The sequence below is a fragment of the Centropristis striata genome, chromosome 22 (assembly GCF_030273125.1).
Source record: "Centropristis striata isolate RG_2023a ecotype Rhode Island chromosome 22, C.striata_1.0, whole genome shotgun sequence".
In the NCBI taxonomy this organism is placed as follows: Eukaryota; Metazoa; Chordata; class Actinopteri; order Perciformes; family Serranidae; genus Centropristis; species Centropristis striata.
In genome coordinates, this window is record NC_081538.1 from 28,023,178 (window position 1) to 28,037,943 (window position 14,766).

The 14,766-nt window shown below is 37.7% G+C and overlaps 1 protein-coding gene across 27 annotated transcripts in view; it reads right to left on the bottom strand.

Moving 5' to 3' along the window:
* Positions 1-14,766, bottom strand: part of celf2 (cugbp, Elav-like family member 2) — a 327,757-nt gene that overhangs the window by 13,693 nt on the left and 299,298 nt on the right. For 6 of the 27 annotated variants that reach the window (XM_059325582.1, XM_059325588.1, XM_059325591.1 and 3 more), the window contains 3 exons: positions 12,958-13,092; positions 7,988-8,116; positions 1,118-1,315 (listed from right to left, as the gene is read on the bottom strand). In XM_059325582.1, coding sequence (XP_059181565.1) covers positions 1,118-1,315; positions 7,988-8,116; positions 12,958-13,092 — 462 coding nt within the window. The remainder of the gene's footprint in view (positions 1-1,117; positions 1,316-7,987; positions 8,117-12,957; positions 13,093-14,766) is intronic. The other 21 variants (XM_059325585.1, XM_059325597.1, XM_059325606.1 and 18 more) reach the window with 10 other exon arrangements.

Sequence of the window (14,766 nt, forward strand, 5' to 3'; positions counted from 1 at the left end):
CTATTTTATTATTTTTATTACTATTTTATTCATATGGAAATACAACTTTGGGGCTTCCAGTAAAAAATAATAATAAATGAGAATTATAATAATTATAACAATAATAAACAAATTTAAATAAACTGTGCTTGTTCAGAAAATAATGTTGATGTTCCTTATTTTAATGTGTTTATATAATGTATACTATATTCTATTCATGTCATTTTCTTTCATAAGATTAGTGCTCTTACTGCTTTTATTACTCTGTTTCTCTTCTTTTCATTCATTGTATAGTTAACTCTGTTTAACCCTTTGATGCACAACATGGGTCTAAAGTGACCCGATATGTATGAGTTTTTATGTTCTATATCTTTGCAGTAATATATTTTCATCATTTAGTATTCCAGGTTTTCCTCAATCAGTTTGTTTTTGATAATCATACATCCTAATTTTATGTTTGCCTTGATTCATTTATAATTAAAATCCCTTTTGGTGTCACTACTCTTCTAATGCACAACATGGGTCAAAAATGACCCATATCCATTTTTTAGCTAAGTAGCTTGCTAAGCTAACTACTTAGCTAACTTCTTGGCTAAGTTGCTTGCTAAGCTAACTTCTTAGCTAACTTCTCGGTTAAGTATTTAGCTAAGAAGCTTGCTAAGCTAACTACTTAGCTAACTTCTTGGCTAAGTATTTAGCTAAGTAGCTACTTAGCCAAGAAGTTAGCTATGTAATAATACAGAAACTTTTTTTCTTCATAAAGTATGAGAGGCAAAATGGAAATAATGATCTGTTGTGATCATAAAATATCAAAAGATAGAGCACAGAAACACACTGCAGCATTAAATAACATGGGGAATGAATGAGGGTCATTTTAGACCCATGTTGTGCATTAGCAGAGGTGTCAATATGTTGTGCATCAAAGGGTTAAACCAACATATAACCAATAAAACCGAAACTTGCACTTCACCTTAAGGGAGGTTTTTAAACCACCACCATTAATATTCTCATGAAGACGATCATTGAATGCTTCAGCTGAGAGTTTATCTGCCTCATGTTGTGTTTTGCAGACTAAAGCTCTGTGCTGTAAACACTCTAACTCCCACCGAGCGGCGGCCCCGGGCCCCGGGCTACTGACCCTCTTTCTGGCTGCCGGCGGCCCCTTGCTGCTGCAGCAGGGACTGGCTGTAGAGGGTGGGCAGCGCTGCGGCGGCGTACTGCTGGATCCCTGAGTAAGCCTGCGTCAGCGCGTCCATGGTGCCCGCCGTCCCGTTGGTAAGCCCCGCGCCGCCCAGGCCTCCGTTTAGAGCCGCCATACCTGAGAGCATTTGAGCAACTTTACATAAAACCCAACAATAAAGAAAGAAGAGTGCACTTACTCATTAGCGCTCCCACTGAAGGTTGTGTTTTTACCACACACACACAGTAACTGGACGTCACACACACACATACTGACGGTCACACAGACTGTACTGTAAGTTACACACACACACACACACACACACACACACACACACGTCAACCACATTAATACTGTGTACAGAGGACACACACAGAGAACATTACACTTTAAACAGTAAAGTACAGTATGGGTGTAGCTGATGACAGCCAGAGCTGCAAACAGGTGACTCCAAATCAGAAGCACGCACAAAGACACACAAAGACACACAAAGACACACAAAAACACACAAAAACACAAGGGCACTGTCACACCTGTAGTTCTGGAGACTCGGAGCGACTCGGAGGGGAATTTGCAACTTTGTAAACAACACTGTACAATCTGTACATTTTACAGTGAAAACTGCTAAACCATGACAGTAAAATACCGTAAAATGATAAATGGGTTAATTCACTCAAAATATATTGTAATATATATACAAGCATCACTGTCATTTTTGCAGTTATCTTTTGTAAAAATACTTTTTCTAACAGTTAAATGTACTAAACACCATACATCTAACAAAAATATACGGTGATATTTAGTGGTATTATTCGATAAATCGAACAATAATCGATTTTTAAATTAATCGTCAACTATTTCGATAATCAAATAATTGGTTGGAGCAGTTTTTTTAAAGACAATAAGTCCAAATTCTCTGATTTCAGCTTCTTCAATGTGAATATTTCTGGTTTCTTTGTTCCTTTATGACAACAAACTGAATATCTCTTTGGTTTGTGGACAAAACAAGAGATTTGAGGACGTCATCTTGTGGTCATTCATATTTTTCAACATTTTATTGACCAAACAACTAATCGATCATCTACAACCTAAATTAAACAGAAAGTGGTAATTTGCTATTCTTTTTTGACATATATTCAAATCAAAACTGTACAAAAACTAACTGTTTAACTGTTGTTTACCTGTGTTTAACTGCTTTTAACTTCTTAATTTCGTGCATTCTGTTTTTATTTACATTTCAGGCAACATCCCAACTGTTTTGGGGGATTGGAGCTGTATATTGTGTGCAAGATTTATTCAAATTGCAAAAAAAAAAAGAAAAGAAGCCAATCTGACCTTTTAGTAAGACCTGATTATTAAATGATGTCAAGGATAATCACTAACAAATTGATTAATTAGTAACTAAATAAATAAATAAATTGCAGTTTCTTGTTTCACTTGTTATATTTGGATCGAATGGTGAACTCTAGTGAACCTAAAGTGCTCCAAGAATCACGTTTTCAGGCACATCAGAGTTCAAGTGAACTGTTATCTGGTGAAACGGACTGAACAGCTCAGCTGTGAAAGAGCCCTCAGACACTCAGAGGAAATAGAAGTGTGGAGAAAACACTGAGACAAAATGTAAAACACCAGAGTGATGAGGTGAAAACACACAATGTAACCCACTGACAGACTCACTGCCTGTTATAGGAGCTTTTAAATCTACATTTTTACATTGTGATGAGTGATTTCAATGATCTCAACTCAACACCTTCTAATTTTAACCTGCAGTTAAAATCCAGTTGCATTACGGGTTTTGTAGTAGTCTGACTTTCTAGGGAAAGAAGCATAATCATTTTTGCATGGTTTAGTAAGTACCAACAACTATGAAGCTGATAAACAGAACATATAGAATATATATTGTATTTATTATTATTACCTCTGCCAGGACGGTTATGTTTTCTTTAGTCGGTTTGCCTGTTTGTCTGCATGCATACACACATTATTTTTCACTTTTGTTAACATTGTGCAACAGGGCATTTGTGCTGCATTCATGTGGTGTCGGAATAATTGGAAAAATTAGCTCCTAATCATATTTCATGGCTCAAATGATACGTTTCCTTTTGCTCTTTATTGTCACGCAAACAGAGATCAACGTGCTGTTTCAATTTCTACACATTTTCCTTGTAGCGTCCTCATTGATTCCACATTATGACTGAAGTTGCAAGAACAACTTTCTCAACCAAGGAGCAAGTGAATGCACCGTTGAATGCACAGTCTCCCATTTTTATTCAATTTGATGTTTGTTTTATCCAAATTTAATGCCTCATATTAAGCACATTCAATGCCTTAGTTTGCCTTTCACATAGGAATGAATAGAGGTAATTTATGCACCAAAACACCTAAAACATCATACTAAAATGACAAAGAATTCCACATAATCTGCATATGTGTTTTGCCTTATAAAAAGCACAATAAATAGCCTTACTTACTAGCAGCAGTAACTCATTAGCTGCTTTTAACGGCTTAATATCACAATAGAGGACAACTTGTCTGAGGGGGTCTGACATATTTTATATTTTTGACACATAATTAGTCACATTTTGTACTTTGGACATTAAAATTAACAGTTTTTGTATTTATTGGGCAGAAATGTGTAGTTTCATGTTTAATTTCTGGTAGTAAAATTGACACATCTTATATTTTTGACACATAATTAGTCACATTTTGTACTTAGGGCATGAAAATGAAAATATTTCATATTTATTGGGCAGACATTTGTAGTTTCTTGCATGAAAGGTGGTAATTTTCAACATTGTTTTTGCATTAAATTGGTATGTTTGTGGCAGATATGTTTTGGTTACTTTTTTTTAATTAATTTGATGTTTGTTTTAGTTTTGCCTTATAAAAAGCACAATAAATAGCCTTATTTTGCCTTTCACATAGGAATGAACAGGGCTGATTTATGCACCTAAACACCTAAAACATCATACTAAAATTACAAAGAATTCCAAATAATCTGCATATGTGAAATCCAGTAATGGTCATTTTCGTGTTTGCTGGTGAATTATGTTGCCTGGTGTGATGCGATGTGCTTTTCTAGCCCGTGATGTCTCACTTTAGGGGTGAAGACAGGCACGTGGAGCGCTGAGGGAGGGTTCGGGGGGAGTCTGGTTTAAAAAAGTGAAGGAACGCAGCAGTAACACTCATTAGCTGCTTGTAACGGCTTAATATCACGGCGGAGGGCAACTTGTCTGAGGGGGTCTGACATTGGCTCGGCGTCCTGTCGCCTCACCGTCAGACACAGTGAAATAAATTATCACCGCAGAGCTCCGGATTATAGGTCACTCATTTATTCAGGAATAATTGCACCGGTGACCTTTGCAATTCAATTAAGGCCTAGATGTGTTTAAATGAGGGCTGTTGGTGGCGTGTGTGGATGGATGAGGAGGGGGCACGATGCAGGAGGAGAAGGGTTAGTCGGGACAAAACGGGATGCAAAACGAAAGAGACCCATTCTGAAAGGACGAGCATGTGTGTGTGTGTGTGTGTGTGTGTGTTGTGTTTCTGTACCTGTGTGCGCTGCAGTAGACCAGTATATGATTTACACAGCGGATACAGCTACTCCAGTTAACAGTTTTTGTATTTATTGTGCAGAAATTGGTAGTTTCATGTTGAATTTCTGGTAGTAAAATCGACATGTTTTATAATTTTGACACATAATTAGTCACATTTTGTACTTCGGGCATGAAAATTAAAATATTTCATATTTATTGGGCAGACATTTGTAGTTTCTTGCATGAAATGTGTCAATTTTCAACATTGTTTTTGCATTAAATTGATATGTTTGTGGCAGACATGTTTGGTTTGGTACTTTTAGGGAACAAAAACTTTGAAAATGTTGTATGTCTGGCATTAAAAATGGACATATTTTATGTTTTGGACACATAATTAGTCACATTTTGTACTGTGGGCATGAAAAGTAAAAGCTTTTGTATTTATACGGCAGAAATTGGTAGTTTCATGTTGAATTTCTGGTAGTAATAGGTTGTTTTGGCATTTATTTGGTATGTTTGTGGCAAGAACTGTTACACTTGTATCAAATGTTAAAAATGTAACAAAAACAGACAGGTTTTGAATCGACTGGCCAGGAAAATGGACAAATTTGTATTTTCTATCATGAAAGGAGTCTTATTTGTATTGTTTATGTTTAAATTTATTTGTCACAAAATTGGCAGTTTCTCGTAGAAAGTGTAAAATGTTGTATTTCTGACATACAAATGACCATATTTTATGTTTTTTTCTTTAACACTACACAGAATGGGATGCAAAACGAAAGGGACCCATTCTGAAAGGACGAGCGTCTGTGTGTGTGTGTGTGTGTGTGTGTGTGTGTGTGTGTGTGTGTTGTGTCTCTGTACCTGTGTGTGCTGCAGTAGACGCGTATATGATTTACACAGCGGATACAGCGACTCCAGCCGAGGAGCGGTAAAGGTCAGAGGAGAATAATGTGGTGGAAGAGGCCGCGAGTACAGGATCTCTGCTGTAATAACAGCTCTGATTAAGATCCAGCCGTCTCCCCGGAGGTCAAAGGCAGGACACACAGCGCCGCACGCCGCACAACCGCACACTCCATACAACTCACATGTGGGTAGAAAACGTCTATGTGCTCCGGATCAAACTGTGTTGTCATTACAATACATATGCATGTGATACTAAACCTGCTAAACACCAATTTGTCTTCACATTTGGAGTGAAGATGTTATTCATTTTGTGTTTTGTGCATGAAAATGATACAATTTGGTATTTTTTGATACTTTCAGGGAATAAAAACCTTGCAAATGTTGAATTTCTGGTAGTAAAATTGACATATTTTATATTTTTGACACATAATTAGTCACATTTTGTACTTTGGGCATGAAAATGAAAATATTTCATATTTATTGGGCAGACATTTGTAGGGTTAGGATTTGTAGTTTCTTGCATGAAAGGTGGGTTTGTGGAAATAAAAATATTTATTAATTATGGACCAAAAATGGGTCATATTTTGTATTTATGGTATGAAAATATGCACGTTTTGTATTTATTGGAAAACATTGTTTATGTTTAAATGCATTTGTCACAAAATTGGCAGTTTATTGTAGAAACTGTAAAATGTTGTATTTTTGACATAAAAATGACCATATTTTATGGGGTTTTTTGCACAGAATGCGTCACATTTTGTATTTTTGGCATGGCAACTTATTGGGTAGAAATTTGTAGTTTCTTGCATGAAAGGTGTCTAATTTTCAATTTGTTTCGGCATTTATTTGGTATGTTTGTGGCAAGAACTATTACAACTGTTACACACAAAACTGACATATTTGTATTTTCTATCATGAAAGGAGTCTTATTTGTATTTTTTCTGGCATGAAATTGGTATATTTGGGGCAGAAACGGTCAAACTATGCATTTTTGCAGCAAAATGACCATGTTTGGCAACTTTTTGGAAAAAAAAAACTTTTTGGGCATGCATGTAAGTAATCCAATTGTGCCATTTTAGCATAACAATTTAACATTTTGTACTTTTTTTAGCAGAAAATTCGAAAAAAAATGGGACATTTTGGCAGAAGAATTATGACATACTGGCTTTCACACAATTGGCAGCTTTGTATCCCCAAAATAGATTTTGGCTTTTGTGCCACCTATTCAACCTTCTAACGAGATGACAGAAAACACAACAATGACACAACAAAAACAACAACAACAGAGAGAGAGAGAGAGAGAGAGAGAGAGAGAGAGACTCTGCCGGGATGGCACACCAGCACTCTTACAGCAAGCAGAACCCCGGACACAACCAGGAAGCGGATGGAGAGATGGAGAAATGGAAAAATGGATGAAATATCTGCTGAACGAGTAGTAGCCGGCATTGAGAGAGCGAGAAACAATTTACTGTCAGTGAAACTGAGACGCAGAGAGACGGCAGGAAACTCACTGTAGTTTGGTTTGGAGTTGTTTCTTCTATTTTTCCTCTTATAACAAATATGGTGTATTATTGAAGTCTAAAAACATCTACATTTCCTGTACAAACTATATAAAGTCATGGAAAAAAATATTAGACCCTTGTTTTCTTTACTTGTTCATTTTAATGCCTGGTGCAACTAAAGGTACATTTGTATGGACAAATATAATGATAACAACAAAAATAGCTCATAAGAGTTTAATTTAAGAGCTGATATCTAGACATTTAACATGGTTTTATTGATAATAACCAAAATCATTATCAAGAAAACCATGGAAAATGTCTAGATATCAGCTCTTAAATTAAAATGAATTAAAGCTTTTGTTGTTGTTATCATTTATCAGTTGTACCAGGCATTAAAATGAACAATACATTGAAAAAAAACAATAATGTAATATTTTTTTCCATGACTGTATTGTATATCTTATCCATGTACTACAAAACATAAATGATTGTCCATGTAGACTGTGATGCATTCTGTACAGCCATTGACATTAAAGTTTGACATGTGCATGAGTTTTTGAGCTTTTGTTTAAGGATATTAAATATTGCATACACTTTTGAGTACAAATTCTGCAGGAAAAGAGAAAAAAATCAACTTAAATTGATTTTAGTGATCAATTTTCTTAACATTGGTCAAAATTGAAGACTTACTAGGAGAAGTTTTCAGAAATCCTATGCAAAAGCCTTCAAAATCCCACCCGAGTCAAACTCTAATGCCGTGGCTGTATTGTGCGTCTCTCTGCATCGGCTCACAGCTCGTGGCGGCCATGTTGCTGTCGGTGTGGATGGTGCGAGGCGGAGGTGTGGGTGGAGGTGGAGTGGCTGATGGCAGGGTGAATACTCACTGTTGACGCTACCTGCTAGTGCATTAATGTTGTTCAGGCCCACAGTGGCGCCTGCCAGGCCCTGCAGGGTGCCCAGAGAGGTCAGAGAGTTCATGGCGCCGGCGTTTGAGCTGGCTGTGGTGCCCGCCGCTGCGGGAAAAGAAGAACAGGGCGGGGGAAAGGATAGAGGAGGAGGGAGGAGGAGGAGGAAGAGGAAGAGGAGGAGGAGGTGAAGAGCAAAATGGGGAGGGTGAAAAGAGAGAGGAGGGATAAGGACGGAGGTGAAGAGGAGACAAAGAAGCAGACGTGTTATACAAGCTTAAGCAAGGTTCCTCGAGCAGAGGTGAAGGATTTCTCATTAAACACATATTTAAAACTCTATTTCTTTACAGCTTGGCCATTCAAGAGTTGATACAGAAGGTGCTACATGTACAATTTTACATTTTTTTTTTAAATATTCATGTTAAAGCAACTGAAACCACTGCTGAGAAGACTGGGTGCATTGTTTACCTCAACGAAGGAAGTCATGTTTTCTTTGTTTGTTTGTTTGCAGAATATTGGATCTAAAAAAAAATCTTAGTTGATTGATTGTAAATCCCGCCTCATTTAGCTCTTTGCTACAATAACAGTTGAGAAAGCTTGATATCAGCAGATCTTCAACTTTCCCCTTGTCTCGTCTACGTTGAAAAGAAATAAAAATTTGAATTTGAAAAGCAACATTTGATACTGTCACTTGGTCAGAATCATCATGGACACATTATTTTGCAAATAAATTTGCTAATTTTTAGCAAAATGCCAACTAACTAGCTAGCTAACATATAGATTCTGAGATTTGGAAAAAAGACGGATAAGTTGGTTTCTGACATATTTTTTTTTTTAAATGACATTAATTATCCCTAGTCAGAAAATGTGAAGGCTATAATGAATTTACTAATATCATCTCTGTAAAAATACAAAAAATCTGTCTTCCTACTTTTTTCTGAAGTAATGCTAAAAAGATTTGGAATAAAAACTGGCTGGTTGCTGACATGTTTTTAAGATTACGTTAATTATCCACAACCAGGACAGATCAAAAGAACAGTTAATTTATTTATATTTACATATTACTCTGTAAAGTTAGCTAGTGTTAGCAAAACGCTAGCTAACTAGCTCGTTATAGCTAACTAGCTAGCCAACCAACGTGTAGCTACATTTTCCTCCTTACTTCTGTAGTTACACTAAATACATAAATAAGCTAATTTAGAAAAAGGACAGATTTTAAAATGGCAATCTAATGTTAATTATCATTTTAGCAAAATGTAGCTAAATAGCTAGCTAACGCATACCTAGCTCTTCCTCCTTATTTATGTAGTAAATTTTGGAATTTTTGGAGATTTGTAAAAAGGACAGATAGGGTGGTTTTAATCATAATTTTAAAATTACATTAATAATCCCTAGCCATAAAGGCCAATGCTAAAGTTCCTTTACTTATATAATCTCTGGAAAGCTAGCTAACTTCAGCAAAATGCTTGCTAACTAGCTAGCTAATGTGGAGCTACATATTCCTCGTATATGACATATTTCTAAGAATATAAATCAAAATTAACATTCCTTATCTCTGTAAGGCTACTAGACACCTCTCAGTCACTTTAGTGTTATTTTCTTTGCGATTAAAGTCCCAACCGGAAATATACTGTTGTCCGTGGTGCGTTTCTTTTTGTTTAGCTTGTCTGAACTAAGAAAAGGACGGGACATTCGATTAGTGAATTGGTGAAAAGTAGATTTGTGAATAGTTTTGCGGAGATAGCACCACCACTTTAGAAGTCCTCTTAACTTTGAGTACTTTTTTTCTTGGATTTTAAGTTGAATATGAATCAATTAAATCCAAAGTCTTTTGAGCCTGAACAGATTTCCACCATTTATTTTGGAGAACTCTTCGTTTCTAGCACTTCTCCATCAAATTACATCCAATATTGACAAGAATTTGGACGATATTATGTTCTTTCATTCCAATAATGTTTTGGATTTGATTTCTTTAATTAGATTTCTAAATTATTGAAAGCATAGCCATAACTCTGCAACCTAATGTAGAGATCTTGGAGATCTTATTAAAAAAACCCTACATTTCTGTTATTGAAATGCAACAATACAGAGCTAAATTGCAGCCTCTGCAGAGGTTATGCAATGTTCTAAAGATTTGTCTGGTCAGATTTGTTCGGTGAGATTTGCAGGAGCTCTGCACATTTTTTTTTCCAGTGCAAGCATCGCTAAAAACCTTTTGAAGATGAAGGCTGCGAGGTCAACAGAGTTCAAGGGGAATGTGATGTGAAAGGCAACCAATTGTCTCGGCAGTGATCTCATTCTTCTACAGATCTATAATAATGTTTCTCAGCTGTTTAAAAGAAATATGACAGGTAGCACCTTTAATTAATCTGCAGCAACATGACCGTACATATAAAACCCGGCATGTAGAAAATCACAACGAGATGAGAAAACATCTAAAAAGAAGACAGCTGCTTATTTTTTTCTTCAGGAGATATTGACAAAAGCAGGTACAGTGGAAGATTGCTGCATTCAAAGTGATGTTGTAACTGCATTAAAAAAACACAAGGACCATCCAAAAAAAGCAGACATATGTACAGAAAGCCAGGAGCACATTCAGAGGAGACTTAAATAATCTTCCCGATATGTTTCTAAATTGGACTTTTTTTTTTTTCCTCGAGCACAGAAGGTTTTAAATCATGTTGTCACTGACACCAAAACACACACAGTTCAACACAGTGGACACAAACTCACACACACATACACCTGGACACACACCGATGTGAAATGTGTGCCACACATGAACTGCTATGTCAGTGGTGGTGGGTGAGATGGCGGGAAGTATGGTGCACAAAGCTCGCAACCTTGTTCTATTTCCTGACAAAAGAAGATATAATCTGTTCATTTACCCTTGATCTCGTCAAAGCGATGCCAACAAAGCAGGGTTGCCGCCGAATTTACTAAGAAATGTTGTGATGAAGGAGCATTATGTCGCTGCAAAACAAAAGCGCTGGCCTGTCTCCATGCAGAACTGTCTATATTTATCAAACTGGCGTGACGTTTTCAGTTTCATTGACACATGCAGTATAGCGCCACTCATTCACACGGCTCAACCTGAGTGTGTACTATTCAAGGTTGGACTGACATTCAGAGTCAGAGAAAGAGAGAGAAAGAGAGAAAGACACGGGCTGGAATAAAAGGGAAGAAGGGTGAAAAGTATGGAGAGAGAGTAAGAGTGAGAGCGAGAGGAAGACGAGACAAGAGCGGGGCAGTGCGAACCGGCTCGGTGGAGGCAGGAAGTGGGATGGAAGCGGCGCAAGCGTTAACGTGAAGGAGGAAGAAGAAGAGAGGGATGAGGAGGAGGAGGAGGAGGAGAGGATGAAGGGGGGGTAGCTTTTCATATTCATGCTCTGTTGGGAGTGCGCTCCAAAAGAGACAGCAAAACCACGGCTGCTGGAGCGAGGCCGAGCCGACATGAAAGGGGAGAATGATGGAGCAGAAACAGGGAGCTTGTCAAAAGGAGGGCAGCAGCAAAAGACGAGGGCAACGAGAAGGAACACACGGAGCGGAGGAGAGAGAGAATGAAGTGGGGGGAGAAAGAAAGAGAGAGAATCTGAAGGTGGCGATATTTAACCTGAGTCGAGTTCAGACATCAAACCTGTAAAAGTTTTTAACCCCTCCCCAGCCACTAGCAGAAAACACCAAAAACACACACACACGTACACGTACACAAGCCCCGCCCGCAGTGAAACTACGACAGTCTCTACATGGCTGCTCTACAGCTGGTGAGGTTAGGCACAAACACTTCTCCTTCAAATTACATCCAATGTTGACAAAAATTTGGAGCATATTGTGTTCTTTTATTCCAAAAAAAGTTTTGGATTTGATTTCTTTAATTAGATTTCTAAATTATTGAAAGCATAGCCATAGCTCTGCAACTTAATGTAGAAAAAAAGTCTCCAAGAGGCATTGGATTGCACAGCGGCATGCTAAATTTCAACAGGTCATGACTTTTTAATGCAAACAAAACACGAAAAATACTGATAATATGATCAACTCACGACTATGTGTATTTTAATGGAGATCTTATAAAAAACCTACATTTCTGTTATTGAAATGCAACAATACAGAGCTAAACTGTAGCCTCTGCAGAGGTTATGCAAGGTTTCAAAGATTTGTCTGGTCAGATTGGTTCGGTGGGATTTGCAGGAGCTCTGCACATTTTTTTTTCCAATGCAAGCATCGCTGAAAACCTTTTGAAGATGAAGGCTGCGAGGTACACACGGAGCGGAGGAGAGAGAATGAAGGGGGGGAGAAAGAAAGAGAGAATCTGAAGGTGGCGATATTTAACCTGAGTCAAGTTCAGACATCAAACCTGTAAAAGTTTTTAACCCCTCCCCAGCCACGAGCAGAGACAAAAACACCAAAAACACACACACACGTACACAAGCCCCGCCCGCAGGGAAACTACGACAGTCTCTACATGGCTGCTCTACAGCTGGTGAGGTTAGGCACAAACACTCCAAATAAAAAAAAAAAACGACATCTGACGGAAAACATTTAAGCACGAAACACATACAGACATGCACACGCGCACACATATACAGTGCGTGTATCACGGGATGGGGCGTGGTTGTTTTGGTGAGGACGTGAGGTGTTCAAAGACAGTAGGACGCAGGTGGGCAGTGCATCAACAACACAGCATGGTTTCTCTACTGAGATGGAAGGTCTGAGAAGCGGAGGACGGTGGATACACACACCATGGGAATGTGCCAGAAAGAAGGTTCAACAACACTGACGGAGGTCTGAACAATGGAGATGGTTTCGGCAACGATGATTGGTTGATGGTTTCAGTGATGGCGGTGAGGTGCCGGGGTCATGGGGCGACAACACTGGTAATGGTAACGGTGGAGAGCGGAGGCAGGCGTTGGCCCCCCCCGGCGTCGGACCCCCCCGACCTGCGGTGTTACCTGGGCTGGCCAACGCTCCCAGGGAGGCGGCGTTGGTGGACAGGGGGTTTGCGGTGGAGGGACTGGCTGAGTTTTGGGCCGCCGCCGCCGCCGCTGCTAAAGTGGCCAGGTTCTGCAACTGCAGAGCACTCATACCTGGAGAGAGGAGCCAGAGAGGGTGGTGTCAAACCTGGGGAGCGAGGCTGAGGCGTGGCTGGGTCGCCTGGCTGGACCGGGACACGGACACGAGTTAGCTTGTAGCTTGCCTGGTGGGTGTCCGCAGGTGAACAAGAATAACAAGAGGAGTGTGTGGATGTTTTTTTTTTATGTTCATATGCCTGGGAATAATCTTTTTTTTTTCCTGCTCTTCCTGTCTTTAGACAACTTTAGCGTGTCTTTGAGTCTGCAGTGTGTGAAGGCAAACTACAGCAGCTGATTTCGCTAATAAGTCCCATATGTGTTTAGATCAGTAAAAGCAGCTGGTGGAGTGTTTAGGTTTGGTGCATTTCTCCGAGGCAGAAATAATCTCTCTGATTCGGTTAAACTTATATTTGTGTGTCTGAGGAAAGCTCAGCGGAGAAGGCTGAAAAACTCACCTTCCTCGTCTTGTTATCCAATTATATCACAACTAGAGCTCCTTCTTTGTTCAGCTAAGTTGTACTTTTAGACACAGCAGTCTTAATGGTTAGAAAACCTACATATGTGCAAAGCTGAGTCATGATTAAAGCCTGACTGATGTGGGACTCTTGAGGCTGATAATAAAACTAAATTAGAAAAGTAGAGTGGTATTTTATATTGTAAAACGGCACTTTATTATGGTGCAAATTAGCATTTCAGGCTAACTCTGGCTAGTTTACAGGTATTTATTTTCTCTTTATCAGTGAACACGACCGTCAAATAACTCAAAAAAGAAATAAATAATAGTAAATAAAAATTGGCTAATATTTGCCTGTGAAATAAACAATCTTATTAAATTTCACATGCTTTTTGGAGGTAAAAAAACAAACTAAAATTTTGGCAGGATATTTTACCGTTTAACAATAACAATAATACCTATGATATAAAAAAAGAAATGTATATTTAACACATGCATTAAGGGGTTAAGGTATATATAACTGTATTTAGTGGTGGAAAAAGTCGTCAGATCTATAAGTAAATGTAACAAAAGAGTACAATTACTGTCTTGCAATTCAATTTTTTGTTACATTGTGTGAAAGTACAGAAGTACTACCTTTAAAATATACTTAAAGTACCAAAAATATAAGTACTTATTATTCAGAATGGTTTATTTCAGAATAATGTATATTATATTACTGAATAAATTAATAATGTGAATCTCAAATGTTATGACATTTATCAAATAAAAGGAGTGGAGTAAAAGTAAAATTTCTTCCTTCTGAAATTAAGTGGAGTAGAAGTATATAGTAACACAAAATACCTCAAAAACTACATTGGTTAAGTAGAATACTTAAGCAAATGTACTTAGTTCATTCCCATCACTGCCTATAAATATTAAAACTTACTTTAAAAAGTACAAAAATATGTTTAAAATATTGCTAAACTAAATTTAAAGTGATCATTATGCAGAAAGGTCCATTTCATAATCATATATATGTATATTTTTATGAGAGGATGATAATTGCTGATGCATTAATGTGTTCATCACTTAAATGTTGCTCCTTTTAATAACGTTATAAACTTATAAACATCAGCAACAAAAATGTAATTAAGGTATAAAAGTCAAAGTATTTAATATACAGAATGGACCCACTTAGATTGTTAGGATTATTATTAATGATGCATTTATTTCAGCATATTTTAATGCCTTCA